The sequence below is a fragment of the Giraffa tippelskirchi genome, chromosome 4 (genome assembly GCF_054371585.1).
Source record: "Giraffa tippelskirchi isolate mGirTip1 chromosome 4, T2T-mGirTip1v1.2.pri, whole genome shotgun sequence".
NCBI classification, from domain to species: Eukaryota; Metazoa; Chordata; class Mammalia; order Artiodactyla; family Giraffidae; genus Giraffa; species Giraffa tippelskirchi.
In genome coordinates, this window is record NC_137278.1 from 183,372,656 (window position 1) to 183,396,618 (window position 23,963).

The window sequence follows — 23,963 nt, forward strand, 5'->3', positions numbered from 1 at the left end:
GTTAAAAATTTATTTTTAATGTGTGGGAAAAGAATTAGGTTAATTGTTACTCTGGAATTTTTCTTACCACAGAGATACGTGTTCTTCGTGAATCCGCAGAAAGTAAAGCCCCCTGAAGACCTCCAGGATCTGGGTGTCAGGTTTCTCCAACCGTTCGTGAATTTATTGTCAAAAGCAACCTACTGGTGGATGAACACGCTCATCATATCTGCTCATAAAAAGCCTATTGATCTGAAGGCAATTGGAAAATTACCAATAGCAATGAGAGCAGTAACAAACTATGTTTGTTTGAAAGATGCATATGAAGAACAAAAGGTAAATCAGTAACCGTTTTTCATGTCCATGATTGTAGAGAATAGGCCTGTTCATACAAAGGCACTAAGCTTAAATAATGTTAAGCTTTTGTTGTTTAGTTGCTCAATCGTGTCCGACTCTTTGTGACCCCATGGGCTGTAGGCTGCCAGGCTGCCCTCTCCATGGGATTTCCCAGGCAGAGAATACTGGAATGGGTTGCCATTTCTTTTCTCCAGGGAATCTTCCTGACCCAAGGATCAAAACCCTCTCCTGCATTGCTGGTGGATTCTCTTAAATAATAGTGAATAATATTTAGGGAGAGCAGATTTTCTCCATCTATCTGCCCCAGTAGTTTTGAGTCATGTTAACTGGGCTGCTGGAAATATACTGGAAGAGCCAATGAAATATGTTAGTTGCCCAGTCACTATATGAGGAGGGACAGAGAATGCTGTCTTTTCTCCATCACCTAATGGAAAGTAAGAATTAAAATCAATAGTCATGTATGTCGAATCCTTGTCACCATATAATATTAATAATCCATGGATTTTTCATTGTTTTGTTTCAAGTATCTTAATACTTTTATTATTTAAAGGGAAAATAGGTTATATCCATGAACAACTTTTGAGAAATGAAAATCCTTAAATGAATTATTAATGAAAATTTGGACTCTGCATTTCAAAATTGGGGAACTAAATTAAATAAAGGGGTATCATCTGCCTATTCCATGTATCACTCTATATGTCTGGCAAAATTGATTTCTTCTGGTATTTTCTGTGGGTATTTATAACTGTCTTTAAAAATTTAAATATGAGACTCTTTGGATATTTTCAATTTATCTTTTTATCATTCTCAGTAGTCTTATGTGCTATTCACAGTGGTAGATGTATTTTATATTGCTGTCACCTACAAATATTATTGTAATTAAAATATCAATATTTATACCAACATTGGAAGGGAATACTGTATGGTGGATCAGTTAAAGAGTTTTTGGCTGTTCTAAATCTAGATCAACAAAACATTTATGGTAAATGATGAAAATGACCTCTGTTTTGTGTCAAAAATGTGTGTTATGAAATTAATAATCCAGGAAATGGTTACTACAGATGAACCTGAGTCATCTCTCTGGTTTCACCTCTGGGAAAAGTATTGCATAGTTTTTCAAAAATTTCTAAATAAAAATTGATAATATAATCTAAGCATAGCTTTAGTTTTCTGAATACTCTTTATAACACAGATTTGCTTAAATATCAGTTCAGTTCAGTTGCTCAGTCATGTCCGACTATTTGCAACCCCATGAACTGCAACACGCCAGGCCTCCCTGTCCATCACCAGCTCCCTGAGTCCACCCAAACCCATGTCCATAGAGTCGATGATGCCATCCAGCCATCTCATCCTCTGTCGTCCCCTTCTCCTCCTGCCCTCAATCCTTCCCAGCATCAGGGTCTTTTCCAATGAGTCAGCTCTTTGCATCAGGTGGCCAAAGTATTGGAGTTTCAGCTTCAACATCAGTCCTTCCAGTGAACACCCAGGACTGATCTCCTTTAGGATGGATTGGTTGGATCTCCCTGCAGTCCAAGGGACTTTCAAGAGTCTTCTCCAACACCACAGTTCAAAAGCATCAATTATTCGGCACTCAGCTTTCTTTATAGTCCAAGCTTTAAAATATAATCGAATTATTCATCTCACAAGGAGTTGAATATGAAACACAGTTGAACTCTACTGCATTGAGTTAGCTTCTTTGCCAAGACATAACTATGATTGTTCAGGTCTTGAAATCTTTTCGACAAATGATTATAGAAGTGTGAAGCCACGAGTTGGCATAAGCAGATATGCCATTCTTCATTTTGCGTCTCTTTAAGTAATAACAAGGAAGCATAAGTCTAACATAACTTTAAAAAGGCCACCAGGAGCTAGAGATAGAAGCATAGTGGCCCTGGCTCTTGCCCCTATTTGAAAGCAAGAATGTTTCAAGCAGGGAAAAACTGTAATAACAGGTACAAAGTTTATTATTAGAGACATAGCACAATGCATGGGAGAGCATACAGGAAAACAGTTTGTTTATCTAACTCAGAACCAGGGCAGAGATAGATACACACCCAGAGAAAAAGGGTATGGACATACTCTATAGTGAGGAGGAGGGCAGTGAGTCAGAAGCTAGGCAGAGAGACACACCCGGAGAGAAGTTGGAGCCTCCTGAGTGAGGAGGAGCTCAGTACAGAGGTGATGTAAATCACTTATATAGAACAGTCTCTCTGGGTCTCTGTTTCAGTTCAGTTCAGTTCAGTCGCTCAGTCGTGTCCGACTCTTTGTGACCCCATGAACCGCAGCACGCCAGGCCTCCCTGTCCATCACCAACTCCCTGAGTCCACCCAAACCCATGTCCATCGAGTTGGTGATGCCATCCAACCATCTCATCCTCTGTCGTCCCCTTCTCCTCCTGCCCCCAATCCTACCCAGCATTAGGGTCTTTTCCAATGAGTCAGCCCTTTGCATGAGGTGTCCAAAGATTAATTGCCACTCTATCATTTTATTTTGGTTCATCAATTTTTTTTTTCTTTCAGAAAAAAGTGGCAGATGACCCAAATCGGACTCCATCTATATGGCTGGCAATGTACAGAGCTTTCGGGCGACCAATTCTACTTAGTAGCACATTTCGTTATCTTGCTGACTTACTGGGTTTTGCCGGACCTCTCTGTATTTCTGGAATAGTTCAGCGTGTAAATGAAACTCAGAATGAAACAAATAACCCAACAGGAGTAAGTCTGTGGTGCCTTTGAATGGAAATATATTATTGGCAAATTTCTTTTAATCGTTACTTTTTTAAAATGCAGTTTTATGAGCAGTGCAAACAATCTTATTAACAGAGAATTGAATGCTTTTTAAAAGAAAGAAAACTGTAATTTTCCTTGTAGAGAAAAACATTACTGTATGTATTCATTGAATGGATTTGGCCAACAAAATTATTTCTCAGATTAAGAGGCTATAAACATTTAATAGCATTTACTGTGTTCTGCTAATGATGCTCAGAAATTTCACATCGGTTATTTTATTAGATCTTTTTATCAATCCTGTAAAGAATTTTCATGCATGAGTCCTTGGGGGTGGCTGAGTCACTTTTTTTTCCCTGGTGGCTCAGATGGTAAAGCGTCTGCCTACAATGTGGGAGATCTGGGTTTGATTCCTGGGTTGGGAAGATCCCCTGGAGAAGGAAATGGCAACCCACTCTAGTACCCTTGCCTGGAAAATCCCATGGACAGAGGAGCCTGGTAGGCTACAGTCCATGGGGTCGCAAAGAGTTGGACATGACTGAGCGACTTCACTTTCAATGGCCAGTGATGTGGGCAATGGATTTGATTTGGTTTCCTATATAGTGAAAGCCATCACCCTGTTTCATAATGATCAGGTCAAGTCACATTATATTTTTATTAGACATTATGTTACTATTGGGGACTATATAGTATAAAATATTTGCTGTTATAAATTTACAACCTTATATTTTCTGTTCTTAAGAAAGTCTGCATCATGAGCTTCCTAATTTCCTTCTAAAATAAGAGTTGATTTCCCTAGTTTCACGTGTAGAAACTCTAATCCAGATGAATCAGTTTTCCTTTTTTATTGCTTCAATCTGATTTCCAGTCCTCTTTTCTCACCTTTTGGAACTGTATGCATTTCTAAAGCCTTCAGTAAATGCTACCTTCTCATTGAAGCTTTTTCTGATTTTCGTTGTTGGTGGAATTTGATTCTCCTTGGTCATCTCCTAATACATTGTTCGCTTCACATTGGCACTTGCCAAAAATGCTATTTATAATGAAGTGTGTTATCTATGGATATGCTTATCTTTCTAAGTTGTGAGCTCTCCAAACAGAATGACTATGAAGTTCCCATCTTTGCCCACAAAACCCAGTTCCTTGCATATATTAGTTCTCAACTGTTACCAATGTGAACCAGCTATTTTACCATTGAATACATGTTTGTGATGTTTTATCCCTACTAGCCTGATTATATACAGATATTGAAATTCCACATAGTATCCCATCATCTTTTGTACTTACATGTATTAACCATGTCTTTTTCTGAGAAGGAAGAAAATTTACACATTTGTGTGTATCCCCAGGAAAGACGAGGAAGGGACCAGAAGTATCTAGAATTTAACTGATTGAAACCATTAAAAAAAGTGGCTCAATTGACAGGTTTATCTGAGTGTTAGTTTTCCCTCATTTCTAACAAATAAGTGACCATATGCTACTGTTACAAACAAAAAGCTATCAATTTGTATATTCTTACGATGACCTCAGTTATAATCTGACTGAAATAGTTTTTAAAGTTATGCTTTGTCACTGAAATTGTCTTGTGGGCAAAATAGCCAATTTATGTTTTTAACCATTTATAATTTATGTTTTCATTATATTAATTAAGATGAAGATCAGAAAAAGTCAACTGTGTAGGCTTTATTATTTTAAATTAATAAGGCTATGGAAATTGTGTATTTGTCCCATTGGTATTGTTAACTTTGTACGTTCTACTTCTAAATTACATACAATCTAAACTAACTTCTGTCTTGGTTTACTACTAATATTTTCCAGTTAACCAAAGTAGACTATATCTTTGTAGAAAATGTATTAACTTAAAAAAATTTAAATGTACCTTTTTTCCTACAATCAGGCTTTTCCAACAATTTTAATGATCAATTTGAAATTTTTTATGTTCAACTGGTTTGTGTTTGTATCTGTTGACATTATGAGGAAAAGCCAAAATCGCCTTGCTCTGACTCATTCTACTGCTGTATTATAAAGACACTGAATTTTTATATTAACCATGTATTGTTTGATAAATGCAAACTATATACTGGTATATGAATAGTTTTAATTTATATCTTCTTTTTTTCCTTTTGGGATAAGGGTTCAGAAACCCTCTCATCAAAGGAATTTCTTGAAAATGCTTATGTTCTAGCAGTTCTTCTGTTCTTGGCTCTTATTCTGCAAAGGACATTTTTGCAGGCTTCCTACTATGTGACCATTGAGACTGGCATTAACCTCCGTGGAGCCTTGCTGGTACGTACAAGCTCTGAAGGATCCTGACCACAAACCATTCAGTGATAGGAATAGTTGAGAATTCAGTTTTGTTTTTCTCCTTCCATTTTCACTTTGATATTATGGCATCAATATTTTCAGGATCTACTTAATAAAAAAAAAACCCATAAAGCTGATTAATAAACCCACTGAATTAAAAATACTTATAGTAATATATTAACATATTTTAAAATCTTGCATTTATTTACTTCTGTTACTGTTTGTTCCAGAGATTATGTTTAAATTTGAATATATGTTGAGATTATATCATCAGGAAAAATAAGTTTGTATTTAGTTGAGGATTAAAAGTAACAATGCTGAATTAAAAATAATAGCTGACTTAAGATGGCATTATAGGGTTTTCTCCTTTTTCCAGAAAATTTTAAAATGTTAGTTTTTTCAATGCAAATAAATAAGCATACTGTTGATTTTTAAATTTTGAGCTTCAAATATTTTTTCCCCTTTTTTTTAGGCCATGATATATAATAAAATCCTTCGACTTTCTACATCTAATTTATCCATGGGTGAGATGACCCTGGGTCAGATCAATAACTTGGTCGCCATTGAAACCAATCAGCTCATGTGGTTCTTGTTCCTGTGTCCCAATCTATGGGCCATGCCTGTTCAGGTAGATCAATATAAGTAAGATTCTTATTTGCTGAGGAAATAATAAGAAATTATCAGTTTTTAAATTTGTTTGCTTTTTCATTTGAAAAGCTAATATAATTCCAAGAAAATACGGAATGCTGATTTATGGTGGATGACAATGTTTTCCAGAAAAATTTTGTGTCCTTTTAAAAGGTTGATGACTGTTTCTGGTCAAGAGCGTCCTGGGACCTCTTTGCAACTTCATGTAGTAAATTGGTTCCACACCAGTTGTACACATCATGTTGCTAAAAATAAATTCCTACTACTTACCCTTCCCCAGATAAACCATTGTGAAATCCTACTGTCACAGCTGAGTTGACTTCCAAATAAACTTAATAGTTGTTCAGTTGCCGAGTTGTGTCCAACTCTTTGCAACCCCATGGACTGCAGCACACCAGGCTCCCCTGTCCTTCATTGTCTCCCAGAGCTTGCTCAAATTTTTAAACTTAATAATTAAGAAATACTCCAATTTCACTAAAAAAAATTTCCTTTTATGCAGTGGTCCCCACATCCCTGTTCTTTCACCCCTTGCCTTGTGTTTTCCCTTAGATCATCATGGGAGTGATCCTGCTCTACAACTTGCTTGGGTCCAGTGCTTTGGTTGGTGCTGCTGTCATTGTGCTCCTTGCGCCAATTCAGTATTTCATTGCTACAAAGTTGGCAGAAGCTCAGAAGAGCACTCTTGTAAGTAACATCTCTTGGAAACCTTATTAGGAAAATCTAGTAATGTGGTTTAGTTTTTAAATATATAGGAAATTAATACCACTCAGGGTTCTTTGGAAATCATTACATTGAAATGAAATACCGATATTTCTTTTCTGTTCTTGGGCACTGAATGTGCATTTTCTGGGTTGCACAACAGTTTTTAAAAGTGGATTTGACATCTAAGACTTAATGACCTTAGACGCTAAATACCTCCACAAAACCTGATGTTTTTACAAGTCATGATATGATGATGAGGGTTTAGATCTTGTAGATCACTTACCTACACTTAGCTTGTACTGGAGAATACACTTACTTGTGCATTTGATTACATGTATATTGGATGTCAATTACTGACGTGGGACAAATGGATCAAGGAATAAATAAAGGGTCAGATTTAGTGCTTCTGAAATTAAATGTTCTCAGGGTTGAGTCAGACCACGTGATGAGCTATGGAGTTACACTGAAATGTTTCAGTAGCAGCTGCTCTGCCTGAGTATGTTCATGGTCAACTTGGCAAGCAAGAAAAACCTTGGTTATTGACCCTTTCTGGCTTCAGTTGGGCTTCCCAGGTGGCACAGTGGTAAAGAATCTTCCTGTCAATGCGGGAGGTGCAAAAGATGCAAAAGATGATCCCTGGGTCAGGAAGATCCCCTGGAGTAGGAAATGGCAACCCACTCCAGTGTTCTTGCCTGGAAAATTCCATGGACAGAGGAGCCTGGCGGGCTGCAGTCCATGAGGTCACAAAGAGTTGGACACAACTGAGTGCGTGCGCACGCGTGCGCGCACACACACACACACACACACACACACACACACACACACACTCTGGCTTCAGTTTGCCATGAAATCATTTTATTTGAGCAAGAATTGGCTTCTTTTAAAGAAATATTTGCAAATAATAAAATTATTGACATCATGTTTAGAAATAAAGTTTGATTAAATATGAGCAAGTTTATCTATAAATCAGGCATGAAATATAGAGATGCTGCCACTGGTGGACCGTTTACCAACCTGGTGTTTCCACTGTGACAAGCAAGTCCCTTGTCACCCAAAAGGTTTTTATCACTTGTTTTTCTGCTGCTTCTGGTGAGGTTACTCATTACTGTACAACATGAATACAGAAAGGTGTGGAAGAGAGACACAAAGAGGGGACATGACAATCTAACATCTGACTCTCATTTTGCCATTCTTACTAGTCATTCACTCACCAGCAATCATGGATAGGCAGTTAAGCGCCTCAAAAGACAAAAGGATGAATAAAATCAATCATTTGCTAACGCCATTTGCAGCAAAAGGGATGTGACGAGATTATCATCATACTAAATGAAGTAAGTCAGAAAGAGAAAGACAGATATTATAGGACAACACTTATGTGTGGAATCTGAAATCTGACACAAATGAACCTATCAATGAAACAGAAACAGAAACAGGATCAGGGACATAGAGAACAGACAGGTGGTTCGCAAAGAGGAGGGCATGGGAGATGGATGGAGTGGGAGGTTGGGGTCAGCAGATATTAAGGTTTTATATACAAAATGGATAAGCAACAAGGTCCTCCTGTATAGCACAGGGAACTGTATTCAATATCCTATGGTAAACCATAATGTAAAAGAACGTTTAAAAAATAATGTGTATGTATGCATGTATGTATGTATATATAATTGAGTCACTTTGTTGTACAGCAGTAACTAACACAATACTAAAACTCAACTGTACTTCAAAAAAATCAGATCATTCGCTGCTTTTGCTTCTTCCTATCTGCCTTTTGCCACTCTGCAGATCCTTTTAAGAGTTCACAGGTGATACCGTATTTGCCTAGTAAATCTAATAGAATTTGGAGGAAGCTGGAAGAGTTGACTGAAGAGATGCTTTTGTATCAGCAATGTCTCTACAGTTAATCCAAATTGTTAGCAATCAGTAATTCTAACTTAGCAATATGTGAGACCAGGTTTGATCCCTGGGTCAGGAAGATCCCCTGGAAAAGGGAATGGCAACCCGCTCCAGTAGTCTTGCCTGGAGAATCCCCATGGACAGAGGAGCCTGGTGGGCTACAGTCCATGGAGTTGCAAAGAATTGGACACAACTGAGCAGCTAACACAACACAATAACAACAAAATCTAATTTAGGCTCTGTGACAGAGCTTATGAAGAAGGAGGCAGGAATCTCTTGAAGTTAAAGATGATAGGCTTGGTTTCACTAAGTGTCTTATGAAGACTCACTGCGAATACAAGCAACAGTGTACACTCACATTCCCAAATCAATAGTGACCTAACTTTTCTTGCATTCATTGTTTTTCATCTCCTAAGCATGACTAATAGAGCTGAGGGGAGAATTAAATGATTTAGGTATGAGAAGGCACCCTTGGAAGTCTCTTTATCAACTCCTTACATGTCTGGATGTGTTATCTGCAGACATCATTCAAGGAAATTGTATGAAACTTAAGACACCGCTTTTATTTAAACCAAAGCAACAGGGGCATGAACAGTTTTTAGGTGGAAAGAAATTGGAGGCCGTCTCATTCAACTCTTCATTTTCACGTTGGAGGCAGAAGCACAGAGAGTTTCACTATTTCTCCTAGGAATCTCACAGCCATCATTAGAGGCCAAGCCAGGCAGAAATCAAGTTCTTCTCAATCCGTATCCAGTAATGGCCTTGCCTCTCTGATTCACTTGGATGCAGCTTGCATTGTTTTTTATTCCTTCCTTTTATAGGATTATTCCACTGAGAGACTGAAGAAAACAAATGAAATACTGAAAGGCATCAAACTTCTAAAGCTGTACGCCTGGGAGCACATCTTTTGCAAGAGTGTGGAAGAGACAAGAATGAAAGAACTCTCCAGTCTCAAAACCTTTGCTCTTTATACATCACTCTCCAGTAAGTTGCTATCGCTCTGAAGACCACAAAAACATGTGGTCTATTCAGTGTAACTTACGATCATTGAGACATTCTAGACATTAGAGGAAGTACATTTATTTTCTCCATTTGTGAGGTCCTGTAGCCACTAGCTAAACAAGTTTATGTAAATTTAATTTTTTTTTGATGTGGACCATTTTTAAAGTCTTTTTGAATTTGTTACAGTATGGCTTCTGTTTTACCTTTTGATTTTTTGGCTGTGAGACATGTGCGATTTTAGCTCCCAGACCAGGGATCAAACCCACATCTTCTGCATTGAAAGGCGAAGTCTTAGTGACTAGACAGCCAGGAAAGTTCCTATTTAAATTTAAATTAAAGAGCGAAGGCAAGATAAGCTTAAAGTCAAGTAGAACTGAATTTGACTCCTTGCGAGTTTGTATCTTTGCCATGTTACTTGACATCTGAAATCCTTGGGTTTCTTCATCTGTAAACTGGGGATGATAATGATTAGTAGTCTGATCATTGAAACTCTCGTTTCCGTTGCAGTTGGGATGCATAGTGGGTTTTCAGTAAAAATTTGCTTACAGAGAATAGACTTGTGGACCCAGGAGGAGGAAGGAGAGGGTGGAACAAATTGAGAGGATAGCATTGAAACATATTCATTACCATATGTAAAATTAGGTAGCAGTGGAAATTTGCTGTATGACACAGGGAGCTCAAATCCAGTACTCTGTGACAATCTAGAGTGAGATTGTCACTCCTCCAGAGGAAGGTGGGGGGTGGGAGGGTGGTTCAAGAGGGAGGGAACATATGTATATGTATGGACGATTCATGATGGTATATGGCAGAAACCAACACAGTATTGTAACGCAGTTATCCTCCAATTTTTAAAAAATGTAAATTAAAAAATATCAATTGGAAAATATAAATAAATAAATTGATTTGGCTATATTACTATTGATCTTATCCCCTAAAATCCTTAAACATTATCTGCGGTTGTCTTCCCTGTCTCTTGGGGAGCTTAGGATATTATATTTCCTTGAAGATTGCGCTTGAAATGCCAGTTTTGGAAACTGAGGAGAAAAAAAGCCAACATTTCCAGGTGAAAAAAAGCCAAACTGCATTTACATAAAATCCTCTTTTCCAGTACATGCTTAAGACTTTTTAAATACAAAGCTTTTGCTCCACAACGCTAATTTTCAAAACATGATTGTTTCAAAAATATTGTTGTTTTCCTCAAAGAGTGGCACTGAGTACTTGTAAGAATGAGTTCATGTTAGTAGAATTCTTATGAACTTAGCCAAACTACTCCCACTAATGTTTGATTTCGTTTGCATGTCAGTTTTGCTCCTTTCTATTGTTCTCCAGACTTTCAACAACTTTAAGTTTGGAGGTTTATAGATGGTTTCCTCTTGAATTCTGAACTACTTGAGTCCTTAGAGATTATAAACACTTCTTTTGTGAAATGGATATAAAGAAAGTGTTTGGATTATATAGCTCATTTATTTTAGCCCTAATGCTGGATACATTAAAAATGAAACAGGAAGGAGATTTATATTCCAGCTCTGCACACGACTCATATGGTGTCAAAATGCTAAAAGATGAAATGCTTGATATCTACTTGCTTATATGATAGAACTGTAAGCTGCTGGCTCCTAAAATCTATTTTTGTCTGCAATATACTAAAGTTCTCATGGGGTAGATGGATGTGGCCAGAAATGGTGATGATGATAGTAATAGTAATTATGATAATAATAACAAAAACATTTTGAGATACTCAGCCAATTTTGCCATAAGTGACTTTACATATTTCATCCTATTTAGTCCTCACAGCAGCCCGGTGGTTTTGATTCCATTATTAACTTCATTTTGCAAATTAGAAGATTGAGGTTAGAGCTTAAATAACTTGAATTTCCCCCAAATCATCCAGCGGCTAAATAATAGGGATGGGTTGTTTAACTCAACCCAGTTATATAAGATTTGGGTTAGTTTTTGAAAGTCAGAGACAAAAGAGGAGAGGACAGAGGAGACCATACTAGAAACAAAAAGCAAAGACATCATGACGGTCAAAGAGCATAGTCACATTTTTATGATTATATGCAGCAGGAATTATTGATACAATGATATGAAGTCCCACTTACACCATGTCCAAGTTTTATAATTTGATTCCTTAGACTGTTGGTGGTAGTGAAGAGCTTCCACTATGTGAATTGAATACAGCTGGTTGTAAATCTCACCTCTGCCACTTCATAGCAGGTTGGCTTTGACCAAATCACTACTTCTGTTCTCCAAGCCTCAATTTTTTCATCTGTAACATTGGCTGATAAAAATCTCTATCATGTAGGATTGTGGTAAAGATGACAGTAGATTAAAGAATGCTGCAGATGTTGATTGACTTGTTGATTGAGTCTCTTCCAGGCAGTATGTCAAGTGCTTTGTACTCATTGTGTATAAAGCACCTGGCAAGTGGGCTAGTGTTCAGTAACCTCACTCCCTCAGTTTCCTCCTCTAGAAATTGGTATAATAAAAATAATGCCTTTCTCAGGACTTCCCTGGTGGTCCAGTGTTTGAAGACTTCACCTTCCAATGCAGAGGGTGCAGCTTCAACCCCTGGTTAGGGAGCTAAGATCCTACCTGCTCCGCAGCCAAAAAACCAAAACATAAAACAGAAGCAGTGTTCTAACAAATTCAGTAAAATACTTCAAAGATGGTTCACATCAAAAAATCTTTTTAAAAAGAAGGAGAGAGAGAATACCTTCTCACAGGTATATTGTGAGAATCAAATGAAACAGTGAATGCGGCACTGTTCTGTAACTTTTAGAAATATTTTGTAAATGGTATTTGCAGAAAACCATAAGAAAAAAAAATGAAAGAAAAAAGTCAGCCATACAACATAGTGGTTATTGTTGTGTCTTGGAGTGCAGGCTGATCTGAAATGAAACCCTGCCTCAGTGCCTTGTCCACTCTGCACACTTGGTCAGCATTTGGTGGCATCTCGGTTTCCTCATCAGGAAGTTGGGCGGTATTAAGCATACCTGGGGGAATTAAGTAAGATAATGTGCATAAAAATGCTCAATCCGTGGTATCGGAAAATATTGAAAAATAAAGTTAAACGGGACAAATGCTGATAGAACTGAAGATCCATCTCTATGAATCAATGCCCTTGCCACTAGAGATGATATCTGGGGGCAAAAGAAATTCTGTTGAATCATTTCCTAATCTCCACTGCCAAATGGATATGTGCTGTTTATGGATTTAATTTATTGGCAAAAAGAAGAATGAACGACACTTTTACTTTTTCTCTCTTCACTTTGATAGAGTTTTACATGGAGAAGTGGAAAGAACATGAAGCTTTTGACCAGAAAGGTGTGGGTTTTAATCCAAGCTGTGTCGTTCCTAGTTTAGAATCTTGCCTGTTACTCACCCTTGCTGTTTTCTTTATTGCGCGGGGGTAGTTGTAATCATTAAATAGGAGAATGCACGTGAAGGTGCTCCTATCATATGTGAGTACTTGTGAGTTGCTGGGTAGTGGCAGAGCAAAGTGGTGGTGAGCACGGTCTGAGAAGCCCAGCTGTGTGACCTTGTGGGTCTCATTCTCATCTTTATGCTGAGGTAGAAACGGTCCCGCTTCCTGCATTGGGTGCAGAGTGCCAGATAAGTAGTTTTAAATAAAATAGCAGCTGTTCTCACTCTCCCTTATCAAGAGATTACTTATTTAAAGATATTTAGAATGAGTTATAAATAATGATATGGAGGAAAAGAAAGAAATACACTTAGAAAAAAATAAGGTAACACTAGCCAGAGAAAGATGATGGAAACACGGCTGTTCATCTGTGCTGTTATGAATCTCAGAGCTGTGTTGGGATTGCTGGTACCGTACAAGAAATCAGATTTGGTAGCTGAGCCTCTTCTGGACCTTTAAAAGCACAGGCTGAGTCTGTACATGGTGGTAAGGACAGTTCATGGAAGCAGATCATGAGAGCTGGTGGTGATTTTGGATGGATTCTCTTTTTTATTAATTAATTTTTATTGGAGTGTAGTTGCTTTACAGTGTTGTGTTAGTTTCTACTGTACAGCAAAAAGCGAATCAGCCATATATACATACATATATCCCCTCCTTTTTGGATTTCCCTCCTGTTTAGGACACCAAGGTAAGTTAAGTAGAGTTCCCTGTGCTATACCATAGGTTCTTGTTAATTATCTATTTTACACATAGTATCAATAGTGTATGTGTACCAATCCCAATTTCCCGGTTCCTCCCACCCCACCTCTTTCCCCTTGGTAGCTATACATTTGTTCTCTATGTCTGTGTCTCTTTTTCTGGTTTGCAAATAGAGTCTTTTATACAATTTTTATAGATTCCACATACATGCATTAATATACTATATTTGTTTTTCTTTTTCTGACTTTACTCTGTATAGATGGACTCTTCTGAGTGTTGGGAAAATTAGATTCTAGTTCTTACTCTGCCTTTGCCTAGCTCTATTACCAAAAATGCAGTTGCTTTTTGGTTCTCTGTCCCTAAAACTCTCTGTTTTATGACAAAATAACTACAAACCATCAACTTGGCTTTTGATTTTTTTCCCGATTACTTCCAAATGCAAGTATTTTAGCCTAAATCTGAGTTTTTCTTATTTCAGTTCTGCGTTTCATGCTTATCAAATGATAGTGCACTATAGTACTGGAGAGAGATTTAAACAAGCAGAGGGCCCAGGATATGGAGTTATTTTATCAAACAAAAGATCTCTAAGTGAAAATTAATATCACTTCAGGAAGGAAATTTTTCATATAATGTCAAATTCTTGCTTTTTGTCTGTGTGTGAAGATGAAAGTGTTAACCTCTCAGTTGTGTCTCTTTGCAAACTCATGGACTGCAGCCCACCAGGCTCCTCTGTCCATGGGATTCTCCAGACAAGAATACTGGAGTGGATTGCCATTCCCTTCTTCAAGGAATCTTCCTGACCCAGGGATCAAACCCGGGTCTCCTGAATTGAGGGCGGATTCTTCACCATTTGAGCCACCAGAGAAGCCCACTTTATCTGTGTAATATCCCAGGTTTCATATTTTTAAGTTAGTTTAGTGGAAAAAAAATGTAGACTGTAAATACTCTGAAGAATGTGTATTTGTTAAATTCTAATAACTTAAGTCATTAAAGGATTATTTTATTTAAATTTTGCTCTTTGTAACGTTTTATAAAAATATAATTTTGGGGGACTTCCCTGGTGGTCCAGTGCTTAAGACTCCACACTTCCAATGCAGGGGGTGGGGGTTCCATCCTGGGGAACTAAGATCCCGCTTGCTGTGTGGCTCAGCCAAAAAAAGAAATCAATGGTCAAAAATAATTTTTCAATAAACTAGAACAGCTTCTGGTTAAGACTCATGTGTGGGAGTTCACAACTGTGAACCAAGAAATACCAACTGGGAAATGTTTGTGGACTCAAAGACAAAATGTTAATTAATGCACTCAGTCCTTGATGTCTTCAAGGAAAGTTAAAGTAATAATGATTAATTAAAGTTCTTGAAGATGTTTCACAGTTCAGTGACACTAATGTCTTTGCTTTCTTTCCACAGTCTTCATGAACGCGGCAATTCCCATAGCAGCTGTTCTTGCTGTAAGACATGTTTTCTTACCTTTAGAAATGGAACCAAATCAGTGTTTAGAAATGAATTAGAAATAAGAATGTGTGGGTGGTAACATGTATTACCACCTTTTTGCTGTCTCCAGTTTTCTCTTTGCTGTCTCCACTGTGGTGGTTCTAATCTGGGGTTTCTCATCCATGGCATTGTGGAACTTTGGGGTCAGTAATTCTTTGTGTGCTCTGCATTAGGATGTCTAGCAGCATCTCTGGCTTCCACTTATTAAATGCTGTTAGTACCATCAAAAATATCCCCAGACACTGCCAAATGTGCCCGGGGAGCAAAATTAACAGAGGCTGAGAACTTACTGTTCTAATATCCATGACCTGGTTCCTGGACATTCTTACAACAGGATAGTACTAGATCAACAACCCGAAAATGTTAAATAATTACATTTCAAAAGAAAAGGACAAACCTAGGGACTAGTATTACATTTAGAAATGTAAGTTTGCCTTGGATACCAGTGTTGGCGATTTTAAGAAAGAGCCACAATAGGGATCCCCAAACAATGGAATTTTCTTTTTTCTTTCTCAAAAAATTTAGTACTGGTTGGAAAGAGCCTGACTAGGTGTTAAGAACTCTGGATTCTCTCATAATTATTCCCCCTTTTCAGTAATTTGACAGAAGTCAGTTTTCTGATCTTTAGAATCTGTTTTGCCCTTTTCACAAGTTTACTGCTAGAACTAATGTAGACCATTAAGTACTCTAGTACTTAAGTACTTAAGTACTCAAGTGTTATTTTTCTTAGGGAGTAATTTGGATGAAGTAGTAGTATTTTTCAGAGTTGCAGTGGACATGCTGTCATAGAAGAAGGTGCTAGGTTTGTAAAATTTAATGTAAGTATTTGTGAAACTTTCTCCAGCTTTCTCTAAAACCCTATCTTTGCACAGACGTTTGTGACCCACGCATATGCCAGCGGGAACAACCTCAAACCTGCAGAGGCCTTTGCTTCGCTGTCACTCTTCCATATCCTGGTCACTCCTCTCTTCCTGCTCTCCACCGTGGTCAGGTTTGCAGTCAAAGCCATCATCAGGTATGTGCTGGAATGTCTGGTGTTTTTTGCTTGATTATAGAAATACTACTTGCTCATGTTGGCAGTGGTTTAGGCACTTCTGTTGTGTCCAACTCTTTGCGACCCCACAGACTGTAGCCCGCAGGCTCCTTTGACCATAGGATTCTCTGGGCAAGAATACTGAAGTGGGTTGCCATGCCTTCCTCCAGGGGATCTTCCCAACCCAGGGATTGAACCTGCATCTCTTACGTCTCCTGCATTAGTAGGCAGTTTCTTTACCACTAGCACCACCTTGAAAGCCCACATGCTCATGGTAGTAAGTTAGAAAATGTATAAAAAGAACATATTAATTACTGCCCAGAGATTACTTGATATCAGAGATAACTTGTTAAAACTTTGCTATGAGACCTTCCAGTCCCTTATTTCATGTAAAAATAATTATTCTAAAATAAAAATTTTGAATTTTTTGGTTATTTTTTTCCCTCATTAAGACCATATGCATGATATTTACTGGCTACGTGATATTCCATTGTTTGGAAGTATTTGAATTTACTTAACGGTTACCACTTTATTGGACATTTAGAATGTTTCTGTTTTCATCCTAACATAAATAACGTTTGAGAGAAGCATCTCTTTATCTTAAAACTTTTCTGATTATTTTCTAAAGTCAGATTTCTAGAAGTGCCAGCACTCATTCTTATAGTGTGCATCTTCTTAAGGCCCTTAATGAGTATGGCCATGTGGTTTTCTATTAAAGGAGATATAGGTCAAAAGGTGTAACAAGTTTTTAAGATTTTTTTAATGAGTATGGCCATAATGTTTTCCAGCAAAGCTAGGCCAGTTTATATTTTTACCAACAGTGATAATGCTCACATCAACACACATTTTCTATTTTATTTTAGTTTAGTTTGGCAAAGAAAAAGTAAATAAAATTCCAGGCTCACAGTCTCTGCAAATGGGAAGACTTTGCATAACTGAGTGCAGTGTTTTGTTCACTTTAAGTATACTTTTATAGTGTTTCTAATCAGTGTGGACCTCACCTTCGACTCACAATGTCCCATAGTGCACGACTACAAAAAGATGTGATCTGATAGTAACCATTTCCCCACCATTTTTACTTGTATTATATAATACATATGTTAGAAAACTATATTATACTACACTGTATGTGCTTTAGTCAACTGTATTTGATAGGCATTCTTAAGACAGTATTTTGCTTTTTGCTATGAAGTTTTATAAACCTTGTAAAACCTCAGCATGTTTCATAAACAGTATTTATCATATTTATATCTGGCCTTTGGAAAAAAAAACAAGATGTTGTAATACAGAAAGAAAACTGGAAAATTGAAGCCTTAACTATGCTAAGTGTAGTGTTGCCATTGCTAGTAATGTGGAGCATCTACCATAAAACCTTTAAAAATGAGGTGACTTTCCCAATGTTTATGTATTATTGGAAAAACTGGTGTTTAATATTCAAAACAACAGAAGCTCCAGTTTTAGGCAATAATATATAGTGACTTAATGACTTAATACAAAATATCATTATGATGTGTATAACTTGTGTTAGTTACTCAGCCGTGTCCGACTCTTTCTGACCCCATGGACTGTAGCCTGCCAGGCTCCTCTGTCCATACTGTTCATGGAATTCTCCAGGTAAGAATACTGGAGTAGATAACCATTCCCTTCTCCAGGGAATCTTCCTGACCCAGGGATTGAACCCAGGTCTCCTGTATTGCAGACAGATTCTTTTGCCATCTGAGCCACCAGGAAGCCCCAAAGGTTAGCTCACTGCATTGTCGGGTAAATGAACCCAGGTCAACTGCTTGGGTAGATGGATGAATTTAACTCAGATGACCATTATATCTACTACTGTGGGCAAGAATCCCTTAGAAGAAATGGAGTAGCCATCATAGTCAACAAAAGAGTCCAAATCTCGAAAATGACAGAATGATCTCTGTTTGTTTCCAAGGCGAGCCATTCAATATCACAGTAATCCAAGTCTATGCCCCAACCAGTAATGCTGAAGAAGCTTAAGTTGAACGGTTCTATGCAGACCTACAAGATCTTCTAGAACTAACACCCAAAAAAGATGTCCTTTTCATTATAGGGGACTGGAATGCAAAAGTAGGGAGTCAAGAAATACCTGGAGTAACAGGCAAATTTGGCCTTGGAATAAAGAATGAAGCATGACAAAGGCTAATAGAGTTTTGCCAAGAGAATGCACTGGTCATAGCAAACACCTTCTTCCAACAACACAAGAGAAGACTCTACACTTGGATATCACCAGATGGACAATACCAAAATCAGATAGATTATATTCTTTGCAGCCAAACATGGAGAAGCTCTATGCAGTCAGCATAAACAAGACCAGAAGCTGTGGCTCAGATCATGAACTCCTTATTGCCAAATTCAGACTTAGATTGAAGAAAGTAAGGAAAACCACTAGACCATTCAGGTATGACTTAAATTAAATCCCTTATGATTATACAATGGAAGTGAGAAATAGATTCAAAGGATTAGATCTGATAGAGTGCCTGAAGAACTATGAACGGAGGTTCATGACATTGTACAGGAGACAGGGATCAAGACCAAACCCCAAGGAAAAGATCAGAAGGAGGCCTTACAAATAGCTTAGAAAAGAAGAGAAGCAAAAAGCAAAGGAGAAAAGGAAAGATATACCCATTTGAATGCAGAGTTCCAAAGAATAGCGAGGAGAGGTAAGAAAGCCTTCCTCAGTGATCAGTGCAAAGAAATAGAGGAAAACAAAAGAATTGGAAAGAAAAGAGATCTCTTCAAGAAAATTAGAGATACCAAGGGAGCCTTTCACGCAAAGATGGGCACAATAAAGGACAGAAATGGGATGGACCTAACAGAAGCAGGAGATATTAAGAAGAGCTGGCAAGAATACACAGAACTATACAAAAAGATCTTCACAACTCACACAATTATGATGGTATGATCACTCATCTAGAGCCAGACATCCTGGAGTGCGAAGTCAAGTGGACCTTCAGAAGCATCTCTACAAACAAAGTGAGTGGAAGCTATGGAATTCCAGTTGAGCTCTTTCAAATCCTAAAAGATGATGCTGTGAAAGTGCTGCACTCAATATGCCAGCAAATTTAGAAAACTCAGCGGTGGCCACAGGACTGGAAAAGGTCAGTTTCTGTTCCAATCCCAAAGAAAGGCAATGCCAAAGAATGCTCAAACTACCACATAATTGCACTCATCTCACACTCTAGCAAAACAATGCTAAAAATTCCCCAAGCCAGGCTTCAAAGGACGTGAACCGTGAACTTCCAGATGTTCAAGCTGGTTTTAGAAATGGCAGAGGAACCAGAGATCAAATTGCCAACATTCATTACATCATCAAAAAAGCAAAAGAGTTCCAGAAAAACATCTATTTGTGCTTATTGACTATGCCAAAGCCTTTGACTGTGTGGATCGCAACAAACTGTGGAAAATTCTTCAAGAGATGGGAATACCAGACCACCTTACCTGCCCTTGAGAAATCTGTATGCAGGTCAGGAAGCAACAGTTAGAACTGGACATGGAACAACAGACTGGTTCCAAATAGGGAAAGGATTACGTCAAGGCTGTGTGTTGTCACCCTGCTTATTTAACTTATATGCAGAGTACATCATGAGAAACGCTGGGCTGGAAGAAGCACAAGCTGGAATCAAGATTGCTGGGAGAAGTATCAATAACCTCAGATATGCAGATGACACCACCCTTATGGCAGAAAGTGAAGAAGAACTAAAGAGCCTCTTGATGAAAGTGAAAGAGGAGAGTGAAAAAGTTGGCTTAAAACTCAACATTCAGAAAACTAAGATCATGGCATCTGGTCCCATCACTTTATGGCAAATAGATGGGAAAACAGTGGAAACAGTGACAGACTTTATTTTTTTGGGCTCCAACATCCCTGCAGATAGTGACTGCAGCCATGAAATTAAAAGACACTTGCTCCTTGGAATAAAAGTTATGACCAACCTAGATAGCATATTAGAAAGCAGAGACATTACTTTGCCAACAACAGTCTGTCTAGTCAAGGCTATGGTTTTTCCAGTAGTCGTGTATGGATGTGAGAGTTGGACTATAAAGAAAGCTGAGTGCCGAAGAATTGATGCTTTTGAACTGTAGTGTTGGAGAAGTCCCTAGGACTGCAAGGAGATCCAACCAGTCCATCACAAAGGAAATCAGTTCTGAATATTCATTGGAAGGACTGATGCTGAAGCTGAAACTCCAATAATTTGGCCACCTCATGTGAAGAACTGACTCATTGGAAAAGATCTGTATGCTGGGAAAGATTGAAGGGAGGAGAAGGGGATGGCAGAGGTTGAGATGGTTGGATGGCATCACTGACTCGATGGACATGAGTTTGAGTAAACTCCAGGAGTTGGTGATGGACAGGGAGGCCTGGTGTGCTGCAGTCTGTGGGGTTGCAAAGAGTTGGACACAACTGAGTGACTGAACTAAACATCTGCTTGGAAGCAGCTATGCTCACCACTATACTGCCATACCTTATCTTATTATAAATCAAATTGTGATTGGTTACACTAATTCATATCATGATCATTACAATCCTATTCTGTAGGATATGTCATTAGTAACAGACTCTGGAGCTGTTCAGCATTTAAAGCTCAGGCCCTCTGGACTCATCTGCCCTTATTTTCTTTGCTCATTGTTCTGCCTTCTGAAACACTCGTGCGGATCACTGACTGATTTCTGTAGCACCACTTCCAAATTAGGCAGTGCCCTGGAAGAGAAGCCACTTCAAACAATAAAACTGATAAATGGCCAGAGTCTGCTATTTTGGTTCTTATTTTCATTTTCTCCATTTAATCGTTGCCCCTCTCATTGCTGCCTTCTTAATTGAATTTGACTTTGTGCTACAAGTGGAGATACAGAACAGTTGATAACTAATAATAGATCACTCCTCTGAAATCAAGAGGTTGCCAAGCAGTGAAAGGACTTTAACTATGTTACTATGAAAAAGAAAAACTAATTAATCTAGGAGTGTGGGTTTCCCCAAGGCCACAGTATACAATCCTGCTGTAGTGCATCCTAGTGAAACTGAGAGTGGATCATAATCCCTCTATATTTCTGCATTGCACTGTCTCTTCTGTATGTTCCAGGGAACAGGCTTTTGCCAGTTTGATAAAGACCAGTCTGTTTTCAGGGCTCAGCTCCAGATTTCCCAAGCCATAGGCCAAATGGAATCAGCTTATAAAAGCTTGCTTCTCTAAAGTGAATATCAGTGGTTGATTTGTGGGTTCTAGGGAAATGACCAGTCAACAGAAGAGGCCAGTGCTTTTTCCCACTGTGTGCTGGTTCTCGGAACCCAGATGAGCATTTTTCCCAGCGTGGACTGGGCTCGGCATTTTCCTCTGCGCCTGGGATCCTGTGACCAGTCTTGAATGCCAGTTGGCCCACAGCGAGTTGAAGCAGCCTGTTTATAATTGGAGACTTTGGTTAGCTGATTTTGAAACTGCTTCTCAGGACTGTAGAAGTCCAAGTTATTTGCTACATTCGGACGCATTCTGAAATTTGGTGGGTTAGAATGGGGTGCAACATATACCCCAACGTGTGCTACATGTGCATGTAAGAGACGTGTGAACTTCTCTGCTATAGGAAAATTCTGTGCCATGGGAAATGTGTTGCCTGGAGAAAATTCTATGCTTTCTTTTAAAAATGTTTAGCTTGTTAGATACAATTGTTTATGGTGCTCAGTGAGTGGGACCTTATGCATACATAATAAGATGGAAGAAAGAGGTAATTAAAGATTCAGGTTATCACTTCTTAACTCCAGCATTCCACATCATTTGAGTTCTTTCGACCTTTTACGATGATATTTTCCAGTCTGCATTTGCAAAATGGAAGAAAAGAGGTGAAGAAAAAGTAGGAAAGTCACTTATTTCTTAAATATTAAAATACTTGAATAAGAGTGATTTTTTTCTGGATGCTTGCCTTTCTTGTCCTCTTTGGTTTCTTTGTAAGAAAATAGTTAATGTAAATTGCTTTTCTGTAGGAAAATGTCAGTTGCTATGTTGTATCTTTTATAAATAATTTGAGTTTAGGTTTCTGGTATTTAAAGTATCTATATCCAAAGATGTCATTTGCCAAACAAAAAAATGTGTAAAAGAATCCCTTGCTTTGTTGGAAGATAACTTTGTGTCCTTTATCTCATGTACCTCCCAGAGGAAAGTATATTTGACTAGTCTACTGTGATTACCTTCAATCAAATAAATTGTTACTGATATTTATCATAGAGCATGCTCACAGGTTGACCTAGTCTGCATTTACAAAAATTTCATGGTTCCCACAAGAAAAACACGTAACTGCCAGTAAAAAATCAGTTATTCCCCCCAAACATAGTACCTGTCCGAGATACTCATGTATGTGTGTATGCTCAGTCATGTCTGACTCTGTGACCTCACAGACTGTAGTCCACCATCCTCTGTCCATGGGATTTTGCAGACAAGAATACCGGAGTGGGTTGGCATTTTCTCCTCCAGGGGATTGAACCCACATCTCTTGAGCCTCTTGCATTGGCAGGTGGATTCTTTACCAGGAGTGCCACCTGGGAAGCCCCAAGGTACTCAAACTGGATCTAACCACCCTAATTTGAAAAGTGGAAAAATACCCTGGGTAACATAACTTTAAATACTGGGACTTCTCTGGTGGTCCAGTGGTTAAGACTTCACCTTCCAATGTAAGGGTTGGAAATTAGATCTGTGGTTGGAGAGCTAAGATCCTACATGCCAGGTGGCCAAAAAACCAGAGCATAAACAATAGAAGAAATATTGTAGCAAATTCAATAAACACTTTAGAAATGATCCATATCAAAAAAATCTTTTTAAAAACTTGAAATACTTTTATGAATTACCTAATCAAATAAGAAATTAGTAAAACACTGAACAATAAAGGTGATGGAGGTAGGATAGGATATTGGTTGGAATCAAATGTACCTGCTTGCAATACCTGCATAGCAACTGTTCAACTGCAAGCACTGTTCAACTACAGGCATGTTATTTGGTGCCTCTGTGGCTCAGCTTCTTCACTTATCAGATGAGCATCATAAGGCCTCCTGCTTATGGAAGTTGGGAGAATTAAATGAGATGATACATGAAAAATGTCCAGCACTTTGCCTAAATATATTAAATATTAAACAAATCTCCGTTCGATTAATGTGCCACTATTTTACTAAATTCCATTCCATGCTTCAGAGAAGTGTCTTTCTGCGGGTCCACATTCAATTATTAAGTAGTTTAGGTATCTTGCTAAGCATTGGGGATGGCAGCGATGAAAGATGGAGTGAGATCCACAGGAGTCCCCAGTCTAGCTGGAGAAACTGGGCAGGGAAGCTAGTTATACCATGGTGCATAATGCTGTGATAGAGCACTACACAGAATGCCATGGGCCATATGTAAGGCTCATTGAAGCTTATCAAGAGAGAAGGGAGATAGTCTAGTCAGTACCTTTAGGGACTAAACTTAATTGCATATAGTGGGAGAAAGGTCCTGATGTGGCAAGCAATAGGGGATAAAGCTGGAGAGTAAAATCCCAGTGAGCAGATAGAGGATGCCAACGATGCTGAAAAGTGCAGGGTGGCCATTTGTTATTTTAAGGCGAGGACTGTTTGAACAGATTTGCATTGTAAAAATACGACCCTGGCAGCATGGTGGCAGTTACTTCACCCTTGGTCAGGATTCATGCATTTTCCATAATTGTTTTGCCTCTGTGAGTTC

At 38.3% G+C, this 23,963-nt stretch overlaps 1 protein-coding gene across 3 annotated transcripts in view; it reads left to right on the plus strand.

The window, feature by feature from the left end:
* Nucleotides 1–23,963, plus strand: part of ABCC9 (ATP binding cassette subfamily C member 9) — a 149,812-nt gene that overhangs the window by 24,562 nt on the left and 101,287 nt on the right. For all 3 annotated transcript variants that reach the window (XM_081483338.1, XM_081483336.1, XM_081483337.1), the window contains 8 exons: nt 73–315; nt 2,856–3,050; nt 5,193–5,345; nt 5,836–5,991; nt 6,561–6,695; nt 9,428–9,590; nt 15,141–15,181; nt 16,097–16,239. In XM_081483338.1, coding sequence (XP_081339464.1) covers nt 73–315; nt 2,856–3,050; nt 5,193–5,345; nt 5,836–5,991; nt 6,561–6,695; nt 9,428–9,590; nt 15,141–15,181; nt 16,097–16,239 — 1,229 coding nt within the window. The remainder of the gene's footprint in view (nt 1–72; nt 316–2,855; nt 3,051–5,192; nt 5,346–5,835; nt 5,992–6,560; nt 6,696–9,427; nt 9,591–15,140; nt 15,182–16,096; nt 16,240–23,963) is intronic.